Here is a 16,243-nt window from a genome sequence, read left to right on the forward strand (position 1 = left end):
CCACAGGTAGAGGCTAGGGGAAGGGAGAGCTGGAAGGCAGCCAGCCTGAGGAGGGGGAAAGCTGCATCCCCGAGGGGCACCCCTTGGGGTCTTCTCCCCACGACGGGTTGGAAGGACTGTCTCTTCTGACAGCTGGTGCTGTCACTCCTGGGAGAAACTGGGCATCTGTGGCCTAAGAAACCTCTCCTGCTCTCAGACCCTGCGGGGTGAAGTGAGAGTCGCTCCCACCAGGGGACGGGGTGCAGGGCAGGGGGACCCCTGAACCCCATCCATCACCGCAGCATCTCCCGGGGACGGGGATGGGGAACCTGCAGCACAGGGCTGGGGGGACAAAGGCCACGGCTCGGGGCCCACACTAACGCCTGTCTCCATTCTTCTTCCCCCCATCCTCTCCTGTGTCCTGCACCTGCACCATCAGAAGGACCGGAAGAGAGCGCCGGCGAGGCGTCAGTCGTCCCGGAGAGCCCTCTGGGACCATCGCTCCAGGGCAGCCCCCCCGGCCGAGGACCGACCGGCCCCACAGCGGGCTAGACGGCAGACCCCGCGCCTCCAACCGCCGACGGCGACGGACCCCCAGCTGCTGGCCATCCACCGTCGGCAGCTGGAGGTCGCGGAGCAGCACCTCCAGCTGCAGGAGCGGGCGCTGGCCTGGCGCCAGGAGGCATGGGGGGCCTACATGGACACATTTAATCGCCTGGTGGACTACCTGGCCCCCCATGCCGCACCGGCCGAAACATCGCCCGCCCTGCCTGCTCCTGCAGCCCCACCACCAGCTGCTCCGCCTGTCGCCGGCCCGTCCGCCGTCGCCCCGCCACCCACCCGCGAGGGCCGGAGCGCCGAGGGACCCCTGGAGCCACCTGACACTCACCGGCCACCATACCTTCCGGTCCAGCCTGCTCCCACCCAGCCACGGACCAGGCTGCGAGCGCAACGGGGCTCCCGGCCGGCCACGCCCAGTGCCGAGCTATAGGGGCGAGGGGCCCGGGACGTGGCCCCCCCCCCCTTGTATATAGTTGGACCCTGTTTTTTTCGGCCCCCCGTTTGCCCCGTCCCCCCCATGTACATAGTTCTCCCCTTTATCCTCCCTAGTTTTCTTTTTATTATGGCAGACAGTTGTTTTTTTGTATTGTTTTATTTTTGTACATATTGCTTTTGTTGAACGTTTGTACATAGTTTTCTGTTTGTGGTTCACATATTTATTTACATCAAAAAAAAAAAGTTTCGGAAAGAAAAAAAAAAGTTTACGTTCAGCCACAAGTGCGTGCTGTCATTTGTCCAGGAAAAGTGGGAGGGGCGGGCGGTGGGGTGCTCCATGGTGTGGGCGAAGAAGGGGCGGGCAGTAGGGGGCCTGGGCAGAGTTCACCCTGCGGCCTGTTCATCGAAGTGGGCCGCAGGGCCTCCCGGACCCGGGTCCCCTCGGGGTCCACCTGCCGACTGGGGGCAGCAGGTGGCTGGACATGTGCCCTGCCGGCCTCCGCAGCCCAGCCCTGGAAGAAGGTCTCCCCCTTGCTCTCGACCAAATTGTGCAGGGCGCAGCAGACACCCACAATCTGGGGGATGTTGTTGGGGCCCGCATCCAGGCCAGTCAGGAGACATCTCCAGCATCCCTTCAGGCGGCCAAATGAGCATTCCACCACCTGGCGCGCGTGGTTCAGGCGGTCGTTGAAGCGCTCCTGGCTAGCGGAGAGATGGCCCGTGTAGGGGTGCATGAGCCACGGCCGGAGGGGGTATGCCGCATCTGCGATGACGCAGAAGGGCATGGTGGTGTCCCCCAGAGGGATCTCCCGCTGGGGGATGTAGGTCCCCGCCTCCAGCCAGCGGCACAGGCCCGAGTTCCGGAAAACCCAGGCGTCGTGGGTGCTGCCAGGCCAGCCCACGTAAATGTCCTGGAAACGTCCCTGGCTGTCCACCAAGGCCTGGAGGACGACAGAATGGTAGCCCTTTCGATTGAGGTATCGTCCTCCACTGTGATGCGGGGCGCGGATGGGGATGTGAGTCCCATCCAGAGCCCCGAAGCAGTTGGGGAAGCCCAGGGTGGCAAAGGCCACGATGGTGGCATCTGGGTCCCCCAGCCTCACGAGCCTGTGCAGGAGCATGGCGTTGATGGCACGCACAACCTGCAGAGAAAGCACATGGGACAGCACCAATGAGGGGTGAGCAGGGTGTGCGTGGCCCTGCCCTGCCCTGCTCTGGCCCCCCTGCCCTGGCCCCCATGCCCTGCCCTGCCCCCCATGCCCTGGCCCCCATGCCCTGCCCTGCCCTGGCCTCCCCTCCCCTGCCCTGCCCTCCCCCCGTGGGTTCGCTTACCTCCATGAAGACAGCCCCAACGGCGGCCTTGCCGACACCAAACTGCTGGCCCACGGATTGGTAGCTGTCCGGAGTGGCCAGCTTCCAGACAGCGATGCCGACCTGTTTCTGCACTGTGAGGGCATGCCGCATGGCAGTGTCCTGGTGCCTGAGTGCGGGGGTGAGCCACTGGCACAGCTCCAGGAATGTCTGCCGGGTCATCCTGAAGTTCCTGAGCCAGTGGTCGTCGTCCCACTCCCCAAGCACCAGCCGCTCCCACCAGTCGGTGCTGGTGGGTAGCTCCACAGCCGCCGGCGTGTGAGGCGGGGGTGGGGCGGGGTGCTGCAGGGGTAGGGGTTGAGCCCTGCTGCCCTGGGGGCATCTCCTCCCCGGGGCAAGGAGGTGCTCAGCTGCCTCCCACATGGCATGGGTCAGGGCAAGCCCTGCTCCTGCCGGGAGGGCTGGGTGGACCTCTAGCTGCTGCTGCTGCTGCTGCTGCTGGGGGTCCATGACTGCGGCGCCCGGGGTCTGTGTGCCTATGGCTCCTCAGACCGTGTGCTGTGCAGGCTGAGTGTGGCTGGGAGGGGCCCTTTAAGGTAGCGGCTAGCTGTTGCCCCGGAAGCGCTAGTCCGCCCTGTGACCCTGTGTGCAGCTGTGCCTGGCATCCCTATTTCGATGTGTGCTACTTGGGCGTGTAGACGTTCCCTCGCTGCGCCTAGTTCGATGTTGGGCTGCGCAACGTCGAAGTTGAACATCGACGTTGCCAGCCCTGGAGGACGTGCAGATGCTATTCATCGAAAGAGCCTATTTCGATGTCGCCACATCGAAATAGGCTGCTTCGATGTAGGCTTCACATGTAGACGTAGCCATAGTGTTACAACTCCTTGAGAAATGGTTAATGTATAATCCCACTGAAGCTTTTCTGGGCTTCCTGGGGAATTCAGCAAAGTCTCTTTCCAGTCAATGTTCTACCTGAGAAAGCGTGACACAAAAAGTTTTCTAGTCCAGACATGCCTATGTGCTAAAAGTTCACTGGCGGGTCTGTCTACTCAGGAAGGGCTCAAGGCTTGATACAGGGGTATCAGAGTGAGAGTTACTAGCCTCTGATATCTGGGAGATTAGATTATTTTATTGTCCCTTCTGGCTGTAAACAGTGATTTGCGGCAAGGGATTTGCGCTGCAGGAATGTACTGAACTTTGTAGACATGCACCCCACGTCCTAGAGCAGGGGTCTGCAACCTGCAGTTCTGGTACCACATGTGGCTCTTTAAGGATTTCTTTGTGGCTCCCAACACTATAATTGCAAAGTTTAAAAAAAAAAAACACCCTCCTGATTATTTTTGATTTCAATGTCTAAAAGCCCCAGAAATGAAGAACTCATACCTAAAGAGCAAGCGATATGTGATCTACAAATGTTGGATAACGCCCCCTAGTGTCCTCTAGAGAGCAAGCAGATTCAGGAGTGAAGGGCAGGAAGACAGTGGTACAAACATGCATGTGAAGTGGGAGGAAATAGAACATGTAAAAAGTTTGACTGTCCTACAGTAAACATGTATCACATTACAAGTCAGCGTGTGCGCGCTGTTCTTAAAACAGGGGGTTACGAAAACTACGGTTTGAGGTTATTTATTAAGGACCAGCTCATATTTACATGCACTAAGGCTCTCAAATTAGTGAGTATTTTACCAAACCGGAAAAAAAATTGCTCTTTTTTGCTACTTTAGTTGAGGATCTCTGTCCTAGCGGGCCCACCACCGTGTCGAAGGGATTTGGGTATACTAACTCCTCTTACTGAGGGAAATCAAAACTAAACAATGGCACTGGGAAGACTGCCAATTCCAATTTAGGTCCATCCTAAATAAGTGGAATGGCACCAGGGATTGTCTGTCCCCCTGGTGCCTTCTTCGCTGAAGCAGCAACTTATTTGCTAACAGGGAATTATTATTAGTTAACAGCTAGACATGTTGCAGAAGGCAAGCCATTCCATCTCATGGCATGAAAATCGACTGCCTAGGATGTCGGCAAGCAGGTTAGTTGCACCTGCTGCCAATATTCATCACATTCAGCAACTCTGTCTCTAAGGTTTACTCTTCGAAGGGGGCTGAATTTCTCTCACTTTAATTTCAAGCTTTGGAGGGGATCATTGCTGGGAACAAGCAACTGCTGGGCTAGTTCACCTCTGCTTCAGCATCTTGTTGCTCCCGGGCAATTTTCCTGAGCCCTTTCCCCCCCCCCACACCATGACCACTCTCCCCAGTAGCAGGCAGGGTCCAGGACTCCTGCAGTTAAATACAATGCATGAGGGGGAGGGTCTGTCTGTCTCTTCCTTGCGGCAGGCTCACACAGACATGCGGTCCTAGAGCAGCGGCATTGTCATCCGTCTGTCGGATTGTATAATGGCGGGGGGGAGGGGGGGCGGAATCTTCTGCCACTGAGAAGTTCTGTTCATTTTTTCCAAAGCTCTTTCCCTTTGGAATTTCCTGGTGGACAGGCGGCCTTGAGACACATTTTATATATGGAACAGATGAGTGCCAGCAGCTCTGCCAGCCCCATCCAGCACATCTCAGCCCTGCCTGGGATGGGCTCATAAGAAGAGAGATCTAATTCAAGACACCTCCAATCCTGGGCTTTTCTCTGGGTGACTAATAGGGAAGGTGCCCATTTTGAATGGCTTTTGGGCTGAACCCATAGACTAGAGTAGACTGACACCAGAGAGGGACTTCACAGAGCAAGATTGCAGAGATGTGGAGGAAGAGCTGCTCACCTAAGCCAGGAAGAGGAAGTTCCCCTCTGCTTTTAGCAGGAAAGGGGAGGGGCTGCTTTCCCCTGCCATCCTTACGTGTGCTTCTGGAGGGAATTGAACTGAAGTCACCAACTCCTTTCATGGGTCACTGGACCACCATGAGAGGCCCCAGCGGCCCAGCATTGCCCACTCACCCCTGTTACAGGTCCCAGCTGGTGCCCAAGCCTCCTGCAACTTCATGTCTCCATTGCCAGTCCCCAGTTTGACAGCCAACATAGTGGTTTTACTTTTTTAAATAGTTTAAGCTTGGGATTTTTCCTCAGCACAAACACACTGTTCCTGACTTAGTCCTCTGCCCTCACCCCCACTGATCACACTCTCTCAATTATTTTCAGAGGTATGAGCCCGTTCAGTGCTGACTCCACTTCTCCTTCCCATTCCATACAAGCCGCTTGTACCGTGCCCACCACTGTAGCATCAGAGCACTGTGCAGACTTAACGAGGACCCAAACCACGAAGGGACGTAGGGGGTCCATTGACGTCAGTGAACGTTAGGAGGCTAAAATACCTCTGCAGCTCTGGACCAAGGAGAGTGATGTTTCTTCTCCATTCCGCCCCTTCAGGGAGAGGTCACATCTGAGACTTTTCAGCAAAACAGTCTAGTGAGGTTGGCAATTTGGGAACAGCTGACCTTGGAGGTCTTCTTCCATTAGTGTCTCCCCAACACTGGTGTTCAAGTTTCCATCTATCCCTCTGACACAATGCCCTTTCAGGGAAGAAATGGCCTATCTTTACTTCTCCCACACCAAGCCTTGTTTACAATGAAAAAAATATTCCCCACCACAATCAGTAGACATACTACTCTATCCTTCTTCAGATTCTTCCAGTGCTGTAATGCTTGTGAGCACCATCACTCGCAGAGACTGCCTTGTGCCACGGCAAGCAGATGCTGCCGTTTATATTGCAAAAGCATCCACATTTACTGTTACTTTGTCCCCTATGCCCATTGTCTGTCTGGTTTATACAATGATTTTGTCTTGACAAAAGTTGAGATAGTGATGTTAGTGATCTTTCTGCAGCAGGGACTGTCTTTTCATTTCCCTGACTGGGTCCCATGTCATACCAACAATAAAAATGTGCTCACAGTAGCCTCCAAGCCCACATTTCCTCCTCTGTCAGCAGAGTGTGTTAGAGTCCTTCGGAAAGGACCCATGATCCTGGGACTCTTGTGTTGCCCAGAGGCAGGAAGAACTCTGACCATTGCTTGAACGAGGCACTATCAGGCTGGGGCCAGCTGGCATTGTTCTTTATGTTGCTACTTAGCCCAAAGACCAGGCCGAAGGTGGGGCATGAGCCAAAAGTCACCTGAAAATTCTAAGGTGGAGAGACGAAATGCATTTTGTTTGGCATTCATGCACTTCTGTGCCCTGCTCTAGAAAAACAAAAAGCAATTAAGTGTGCTGGCAGCCCACTTCAGGAAAGGAAAGACGTTATCACAAAGGGAGTTACAATAACTCTGCCATGCTTTCCTGACATCTTCAGCGCTTAAACACAGGATTGCATTCACTCCCACCAGGTCCCCGTGTGCAGCAACAAGTTCTCAGGCATTACAACAATTCAACAGCAAACTCAGCACTTCTCATTTGCAATGGGAGCCAAAAGACCATAGGATTACACATCATCTTTCAAAACGTGCAACTATCCAAGGACGTCTTACTTCCTCAACCCCTTCACAGACCACAGACATCCTGGAATATGTGACAAACACCAAACTGTTCAAGGGCTTTGAGAAGCCAGTCTGTCAATTACACTGACCTTAGCTTTCAAAAAGAGAGCTGTAATGATGACTGCATAGATGAAGAGGATCCCATCCAGTATGTAGCACAGTCTTGGGTCTGTCAGTCCCGGAATCGGTGTAGCACCTGTATGGAAATACCAGGTACATTTGTGAAAACAAGGTCCTTTGGATTATAATATACAGACTTGTGTGTACGTGGCATTGCTGCCTTTTCCTCACAAAAGCAAAAGCCACTTCAGTGCACATGATTATGTATTGCCATAGCGGCTGAGGCCTACAAAGGACACAAAAGCCCTAAGACAACTGCACATAAAGGAAGACTCTTAGCTCAAGAGGCTGAAAGTGACTGTTATGAAGCAGAAAGTCCAAGTTCTATTGCCTGTGGTATGTGTGTAATTTAGCTGGTGACTAGGTTATCTGCATATCTATGGACAAAGATCACCTATAACGCAGCTCTCTGAAGAAGGCTCACATACACAACTGTTACCCATCAAGTCAGTCATTAGAATCCAGTATTACCCCCTGCAGGAGTCATGGCGACAAAGTTGTGAACAGTATGTCTGTATAGACCTAGTATGTATGGCCTGACCCCAGTTACATGATGTGGTTAAGATTACATCCCGGTCCCATCTCATGACAGGCAGCAGACTGCCCTGTCTCCAGTGGCACCTATTACAATCATAATGACACCTGTTCAGAGAGAACCAAAAGGAGAAGCAGAGCTGAGAATTTCAGCTGCGGAGACAACAGTTCAGGTTGAGAAGTCGGAGCACTCTTAGGTCATGAGCTGAGTCCAAAACCATCAGCAAAGGAAAGGCTACCATGTAAACTAAAAGCAGAGAAAGCTGCATCTTTCCTGGGAATGGAGGAAAGTAACGTTATCTGAATTGCAGAATTAGAGGGAATTCAGGAGAAGGGTGACAAAAACTATCAAGGCCACAGAAAATGTCCAAGATTGCTTGCCTGGGAAAGGAGATGAATAAGAAGGAGAAAAAGTATATAAAATGCTGTAGACATAAGAGGTTAGGTAATGATATTCTCCCGGTTCCATAACACAATGAAATTAAGGGTGGCAAATTCAAAACTGACACAAGGAAATACTTTTGCGCAAAAACATGTAATTAAAATTCTAGAACTTGTTGCCACCAGATGTTGCTTAGGTCAAGATTCAAACGTCATTGATTATGATACATATTTCGAAGAGGTACACAACCTTGTGCTTCAGGGTCTAAGCCAACCTCTATTAGAGACCAGAATGAGACTTACATCTGCTACAGCAGGGTTCTTGCACCTTTCTCTCTACAGTTTGCTACTGGCCACCGTCAGGCAGGATACTGAACTAGATGGTCCTTGAATCTGAGCCAGTCTAGCAATTTCCATGCACCACAAATGACAGATGTTAGTCACACTTTGCTTAATGCATTACTGGAACAGACTCCGAGACTAGGCTTCATGAGGCAGTATAGGAACCTTTACAGACTAGAATGTTTTATATGTTGTATAGGTATTCTGATTTGTGTTCCATACAGGTCACTCACTCTAAAAAGCTCTAGTTACAGCATTTTTTTTTCAGTTAAACGTTTACTTCTGTACCAGCCATCAATACAAGATGTGCCTTCTGGAGGATCAAAGTGCCCAGTGAATTAATGCCGATGGATTTGAAGAACGGTATTCATTCTGAGAGTGTATGCACACTTAAGCTTTTAGTCATTTTTTCCACATTTGCTAATACAATTGTAAATTCTGTTGTAGATGCTATATGCATTTTATTCCAGGACACACATATGTGCTGTTAGTTAGGTTTAATCTGAAGGGAGGTTTATACCGAGGCAGATAAAACAGTCAATACATTAAAATGATTTCTCTAAACTACAGGTTGACATTCAATCCAAAACCTTTCACATGCTTACAGACGCTTACGCTTTCAGGATAGGTCATGCTTTGAACTGGGAGAGTAATAAATCAGCTTGTAGAGACTCTGATCATTTTGTTCAGAGTTACGAACAAGCTCTATTGCAGAGGTGTCTGCAACTCAGATTCTATAGTACTCCTTACATTTGCTCTGCTTGAATGAGCACAGATGTGTCTGAACCTTATACACCCATTGCACTATTATTAAAAGACACAAAACGTAGCCAGAAGTAAGGATGGATAACAAATTCCGAACTAAGTCACTTGATGTTCAGCCTGCTGATGAATCTCAAGATCCTTGAAAAAACTATCAGAAAAAAAAGAGCACACCATCCGAACTAAAGGGTCAAACCCAGCAAATCCTTATTACTGTGAACACCACAGTTTTAATGTGCCCCATTCCATTAAAATGTTGACTAACTGGTTTGTGGATCTGGAGTGTTTTGATGTCCGTTTTGTGCCCGTTGACCCTTTGTCTAAGGGAGTTAGAAGTCTGTCCAATATACAAAGCATCTGGGCATTGTTGGCACATGATGGCATATATGATGTTAGTAGAGGAACATGAGAAAGTGCCTGTGATTCTGTGAGTAACCTGGTTAGGTCCAGTGATGGTATTTCCAGAGAAGATATGTGGACAAAGCTGGCAGCGGGCTTTGTTTCAGGGAAAGGTTCCAGGACTGGTATTCCTGGGGTATAGACTGGGTCTGTTTGTGAGGATCCTCATCAGGTTGGGAGGTTGTCTGTAGGAGAGAACAGGCATGTCACCCAGGGCCTTCTGGAGTGTGGCATCCTGATTAAGGATAGGTTGAAGGTCTTTAATAATTTGTCGCAATGGTTTGAGTTGGGGGGTTGTAGGTAATGACCAGTGGTGTTCTGTTCTTGGCTTTTTTGTGCAGATCTTGGAGTAGCTGGTCTCTGGGTATGCGTCTGGCCCTGTCGATTTTTTTTTTTTACTTCTCCTGGTGGGTAATTCAGGTTTATGAATATTTGGTAAAGATCTTGTAGTTTTTGGTCTCTGTCATTTGGATCAGATTTCGCACAGCTATTCAAAGAGAAACAGCCCAGCTGGCTTTTATATTCAAATTTGGCACATTAACATGTGGTTTGAACCGGGATGGGAACTTTCTGAGTCACTACAGGGGCTCGTCTGCATACTTGGCTTAATCTAATTCTTGACCTTCCCTCCCCTCACCCCTCCACTCTCGGATTTGCTCACCTTGATCATTTTTTTCTGATTTGTCCTCCTTGATCACTGTTTTTGGTTCCCTGTGTCTTAAATATTGAGTCTGTTCTGGTCTGGCTTTGGTCTGAAGAAGTGGGTCTGTCCCACAAAAGCTCACCTAATAAACTATTTTGCTAGTCTTTGAAGTGCTACTTGACTGCTTTTTGTTTTGAAAGATGATACTGTTTGTGAGGGTTTACTGAACTGGGCCGTCAGGACCTAATGATCAGGAGATGAACTGGAAAAAAGCAAATGGCAGGCAAGGAGGGACCACAGCCTAGCCTGCCAGAGCTAACAGGATAACTGCCTACGGACAGCCTGCTCCTACTCCACCACCACCACAGCAGAGAGCAACAACCAGACTAGCCAATGGCAGGAGGGGGCAGTTGCAGGGAATGAACCTGCTGTAGAGCTGCTCAGATGACCACACAAAGAGGTCTACCCAGACCACCACACGTATAGACCAGAGCTCCCTTGTGGGAGAACCACCTATTGTAGTGTATACTAATGTACCATATGTAATACACAATGAACATGGAAATAGCTATTTAGCTGTTTTGAAACAAAAAGGGAATTAAACCATGAGCAGGCCTCTGAAATGGCTTATTTTACAACTCAGGCTTCCTGTTACCATTATCATCTTTTGACAAACGGGCGTTTTTGGCTTTGATAAATGATTTATTGATGTGTGGAATAACCACAGAAGCTGCAGTCTTATGCCCGGCTACATTTATTTTAAATGACTTAAAAGGAGGGGATATTTTTGCTTTCAGGCATAATCGTGCATCACTGGCTCACTATGGACAATAAGTGAATGTGTCGGTTTTCATTCACTCTCTCTCATATATTAACATACTGAGATAAATACAATGACATACACTGGACAATAACCATTTTTGACTTCTCTCACATACACACCTACTGAAGTTTCAAAATCTGTGAAAAACATTTAATAACGTCCCTGTAAGATTCCTGTCCTTAAAAAAAAAAAAGTAGATGCGGCTCAGTTAATATTGTTATTTGGAGTAATGCCCACAGGTCCCAGGTATTCTGCTGTCCAGAGTATATTACACGCTTCCCCCTAGAGGCCAAGCCATAGAGCAGGGATCAGCAACCTTTCTGAGGCGGTGTGCCTAAATGTGACCTTTTGACGGCTATATATGGGCCAAGTACCGGTGATACACTTAAAAGTCACTAATAGTCCTACCTACAACAGCTTCATTAACCAATAGCTTCAGATACAGAGCTTTACCACTTAAGTGGTAGATGGTAGCATTAGCTGGTCTGTTGTTAATCCACAGGCTTTGAGCAAGCCCTCAGATATATGGGAGAGGAGGGATGAACTCCCGCCTCACGTGCCACTCTTGGCACATCTGCCAGGGGCTGCTGACCCTGTCCTAGAGGTTTATGAATTGGCTGCTGCTCCCAACAATGGACAGCTACATTTTTAAAGCAAGGTGGGGGTGGGGGGCAGGGGCAGTGTCCTAGTTTCAACACCTGTTGGTGGTCTAAATAGGGCAAGGTAGTGCAAGGTGTTTTCTGAACAGAGAACACAACACAATCTCTGCCCTGAGGAGCTTAAAGATAGAGGATGAGAGGGGAGAGAGAGGAAGTACTGTAATTTTAATATTTTAAATATGTAAGCCATTGTCAGATTAATCCTGAAATGTGTCACAGGGAGTCAGCAAGTGCACCTTGGGCAACACACACAATTAAGTCTCTAGGAGGCATTTGAAATGCAAAGATAATTAGGATTTTGTGGATGAGCTCAGGACTGTCAGATTTTCCCACCCTTGGAAAGGCAATAAGGAGGGGGCTGAGCTCTAATTTGGCTCTGCTGCTCACTCAGTGCATGGCCTTGATTGAGTAACTGCAGGTTTATGTCCCAGCTGTACTACCAGTAGAATGGGGATATTTACCCACTTCCCTCACTGGGGCATTGTGAGGATTAGCTGTATGGTGCTTTTGATCATACCCGTAAATGCTCAGTGGAAGTCTAAGGCCAATGCACGAGGTGTATGAGGCCCGCACTGTAGCCAGAGTGCAGCAGGATGCGGGGAAGACACGGAATGACACAAAGTGGACAAGCTGGAAGGAAAGAGTCATGGAGAGTTTTGTAACAGAAGGCGTGAACGACACCATGGAACGCACCTAATGTTGAAAGCTGCTAGCCAGGCTTCCGCCCAGCCCAGCCTAGACCCCTGGAGAAGTTTGCGCTCTGCTTCCTCTCACAGACACATGCTCCTCCCACAAGAAGTAACCTACCCCTCCACAGCAGGTGGTCAGGGGCAGCAGCCGCTCTCTTTTTTTCTGCTGCAGACTTACTATAACACCCAAGTCTTCATTGACTAGTGGGATTTGGCCTCCAGAGGCAGCTTGAAGCTACCTCAGCATTTGTAGGCCACACAGCAAGGACGAGAACCTGTTCCTAGTTCCCCTGAGGGTAACCCAGTGCACCTTCTTCTTCGCAAAACACCAACAAAAAACAAACCACCACCACACTATTGGGTGACATAGTAACTAAAGGAGAGGAAGCCTGTGGGCCTGAGAGAGAGAGGGGCCATGCTGAAGTCAAAGTAGAGCTCAGCTCTGAACACAGCCTGAGTGCTCGGTGTGGTTACAGAGAACAGTTTCAACCCCTCCACTCAGGGCTGACAGCTGTGTCTCTTGAGCGCAAGGTTTCCTGTGCTATGTTGCAATCCTAGGGGCTTATCTCCCAGTCATCTATCTATCTGATACACACATACAGGCAGCACGCAGACACCCCCGCACCCCTCCCACTGACGTAGAGCCGGAGACGGGCAGCCTCACAACAGCGGCTCATCCTCTAAAATGAGGAAAAAAGTTTTCGCAACTGCCGCTCTCCAGTGTCTCCTAGGGCCTGGTTAGTGCTAATAGAACAGAGCCTACTGTTCTAAGGTGGTACGTTGAACCAAGAGGGGCTCTTTAGGCTGTTTCATAACCTAAATACAGATGCCGCCGAAGGCCAGAGGGGAACTGGCCAGGATGCCAAGACAAACCCCTCCTGCCAAAAGTGCTGTGGGATTTGACTTGTTTGCCCAGAGGGTGAATTTTACAGGCTTTTCACAAAGCTTCAAGAAACTCTTTTATCTTCCTCAGAACAGCAAAAAAGGAGATCTGATGCTGCCAGGTTTCAACCCTGTGGTTTAAGGGAATCTAGGTGCTTCAGTGCTGAAGAGTGGGCCACCAACCCAGCCCGCTAACACTTCAGCAAGCAGGAGCCCCCGTCTTGCTCAGTTGGGCCTCAACACAGCAAAGCCCATACTTAAGTTAAATAGGCAGGTGAGGCACAGTCACATCGGCCACATGTACACAAGCTGCTGAATCACAGGCTTATTTAAAGTAAGATGTTCAGATGCTGCCGTGATGAACACACTATCAGAACCTGTAAACATTCTGGCTACATTGTTGGCAGCAAGAAGCTTTACATTCAATTGTAAAGGAACCTGGAGGGCCACTTAGGCTGCATCTGCACAGTGAGATAATATCGATTTGAAGTCAGTTAGCCTGATTTTTCCGAGTGCCTGCCCGCACTGCAAATGCCATTAGCTCGATTTATGGAGCACTAAAATCGATATAACGTCGATAGCATGATATCGTCAGAACCTGCTGGGTGGAGTGTTCAGGTCAAATCTAAAATTCCGACTGAAGGCTAGTGTGGAAGCACCATGTCTTTAAATCGAATTCATTAGCCTCCAGAAATGTCCCCTATCTGCCCCACATCTCTCCGCCCTGGCCTCTTCCATCTCCACTGCTCTCAGGTGCAGAGGTATTAGGCAACAGAAAGACCGTTTCAGTTTGGCACCTGGAAGCCCGTGGCTGTAGGGTCATGTGAGGCTGAAAAAAAAGTTTCTCTCTTTCTTTGCTGCTAGCATGCCTGTGGGGTCTGTGGTTCTGTGTCTACCTCCACTAGCTGCCTCTTCCCCCGCCCTGCACTGCCTGGCACCAGCCGCTGCTCATCCTCCACCCCATCACGTGGCAGCTAGGCTGTGTGTGGGGGGGGGAAGGTCGTGTTTGTATGATAGGACAAGAAACTTCTTTTCAGCCGTTTACATTTTGTCCTGACCTGCCACATCCCCTCCTCTCCCTCCCAGAGAGGCGCACGCAGTCTGGAACTTTCCCATGCCCGCATCACGTGGCAGCTAGTCTGTGGATGAGGATCATGCTTGGATGAGAAACTTCTTTTCTGGTGCTTACATTTTGTCCTGCCCCCCACATCCTCTCCCTGCCCTCCCCCTAGGGGTGCCACGCAGTCTGGCACTTCCCACACCCGGCCGCATCACATGGCTGACCCTGAACCAACAAAAGGACCTGCTGTGCAAGGTGCTAGGCAGCTTGTGCGTGGTGAGGGTCCTGTAGCCAGTCAGGGAAAGTCCACCTCAGCAACTTGGCTATTGGGGAGCTGTCTATTATTCAAGGGCCTTTTTTCCTCCAGGGGAAAATGTCCCTCAGCGGTCATGATTTTCAGGGGCTGGCTGTAGTCGGGGGGTTTTTGGCCATTGCGTGGGGGAGTCTCCCTCCCTGGACACAATCTTTGGGCAAGAGATGATACTACTTTGGTTTTAGAGTGGCTGTGCGCTCAGAGCAAATTCTTGTATGGGCTTTATCCAAAGGCCAAGGGACTGGCTATATTTGGGGATCTCCCTGAGTGGTCATGTCAGGGCTGGCTAGAGTTGGTGAGCTTTCAGCCCTCAAGTCATAACTGATTTTATGATCCATTGAATTTTCAGTGTAGCACCCATGTCTATTGAAATTCTTGTTGTAAGGGTAGTCTTTTCCAGGAAATCTAAATCCAGAGGCAGATGGTGGGTCCTGCCCCGGAGTGTGTATGGGCTGTATCCGTGCTGGCTTTACTTTAGGGATCAGCAGGCACAACCCTATTTCCACTTCTGACTTTTAGTGCTGAGCCTCTTTTGTGAAGGAAAAAAATATTGTTTGGCTTAGTTTATTTTCTCACTTAATATCAAAGCATACAAAAATGCGGGGTTGAAGTGCACCCTGCAGAGAAACCCAGGACTAAACAAGCATAGGGACCAAATACTCTCACCACAGGAGATGGGGGAGAGTCACTCTAGGCCAGATTTTTAAGTAGCTAGGTGAAGCATTCAGAAGGAAGATGAACACTGGCACTGGCTACCCCACACCTCTCCTGTTAACAAGTGCAGAATTGTTTATGGGGGCTAGTAAATAAGGCAAAGAAGTTAGAAATGAATAATCCCAGGAGTAAAGTGCACTCATGATGAGCTGAAAGTACGAGTTCAGGAGGCTTCCCCCTGTGCATGTGCAAGGTCTGTAAGTGCAGATGTGAGCAATTACTTCATTCACTGCAGCTGGAGAGTTGCAGAGTGTGTTTCCAGACAGAGATTTTCTCTAATGCCACCTGCTCAAGCCAGAAACTTTCAAAACCAGAAAAGTGAATGAATCCAAAAGCCACTGATGGTGCAGCAGATCTTCCCTTCACAGGCAGTATTGGAGAGCTCAGGAGAAACTCTGTATTCCCTACCAGCTCATCACCACCATTTGGGTAAGCCACGGTGGCTAGCGGGCAACCGGCAGCTCATGGAGCGCTACAACGTGTCCCACTGTTGCTCTCATCTTTAAAATGGAGGGGCAGCCCAGGCAGACTGTGGGGCCCATGCTCTTTCTGAACCAGTCAGGCTACTTAGATAAAGACAAACCATTGCTTGCTGGAAGTCTCCATATGCTACACCTTCATGGGGAAGATGGAGAATGCTACCAATAGCTCCATTTCATGCTGCCCTTAGGCTCTTGGTGAGTCTTTGGAGTCCCGGTATTTGGGTACACCTGAGGTTTCATAAAGAAAGCAATAGATTCAAGAACAGTGGGGAAAAAGCACCATCTTTCTTCCATGGATATGGCCATAGTTTAGACTGTGTAGTGCTGATACAGAGATCTGAGTCCTTCCTACCATATCGCAGAATAAAAACCAGTGATACAAAGGTCCAGTGCATGGTGACAGAGGCAAGTTAAGAGTCTCATCCCAGCTGGCTGAGCTATTTTAAGCGGACTCAGCACACTCACAAGCATGAGAAATCACCCGCCTTCCCAATCTGAAGGGCTGTGGGGGAGGTAAAGCGACGAACTTTCAACATAGCCATAAAGCCAAGCAACCATCCTCATCTCTAAATGCCTCCTGATCCTCTGTCAGAAGCGGAGGGGAGGGAAAGTCTCGCTCATCTCTTGAAGGGGACTCCAAGCTTCATCAAAACAGTCAGTCATTCTCAGAAAAAGCAACTGCTTG

At 49.8% G+C, this 16,243-nt stretch overlaps 1 protein-coding gene across 1 annotated transcript in view; it reads right to left on the reverse strand.

Moving 5' to 3' along the window:
• CD247 (CD247 molecule) overlaps window positions 1–16,243 on the reverse strand; it is a 93,817-nt gene that overhangs the window by 21,203 nt on the left and 56,371 nt on the right. The window contains exon 2 of the mRNA XM_074983490.1: window positions 6,845–6,951. Within this exon, the coding sequence (XP_074839591.1) occupies window positions 6,845–6,951 (107 nt within the window). The remainder of the gene's footprint in view (window positions 1–6,844; window positions 6,952–16,243) is intronic.

Source organism: Carettochelys insculpta, chromosome 1 (genome assembly GCF_033958435.1).
Source record: "Carettochelys insculpta isolate YL-2023 chromosome 1, ASM3395843v1, whole genome shotgun sequence".
NCBI classification, from domain to species: domain Eukaryota; kingdom Metazoa; phylum Chordata; order Testudines; family Carettochelyidae; genus Carettochelys; species Carettochelys insculpta.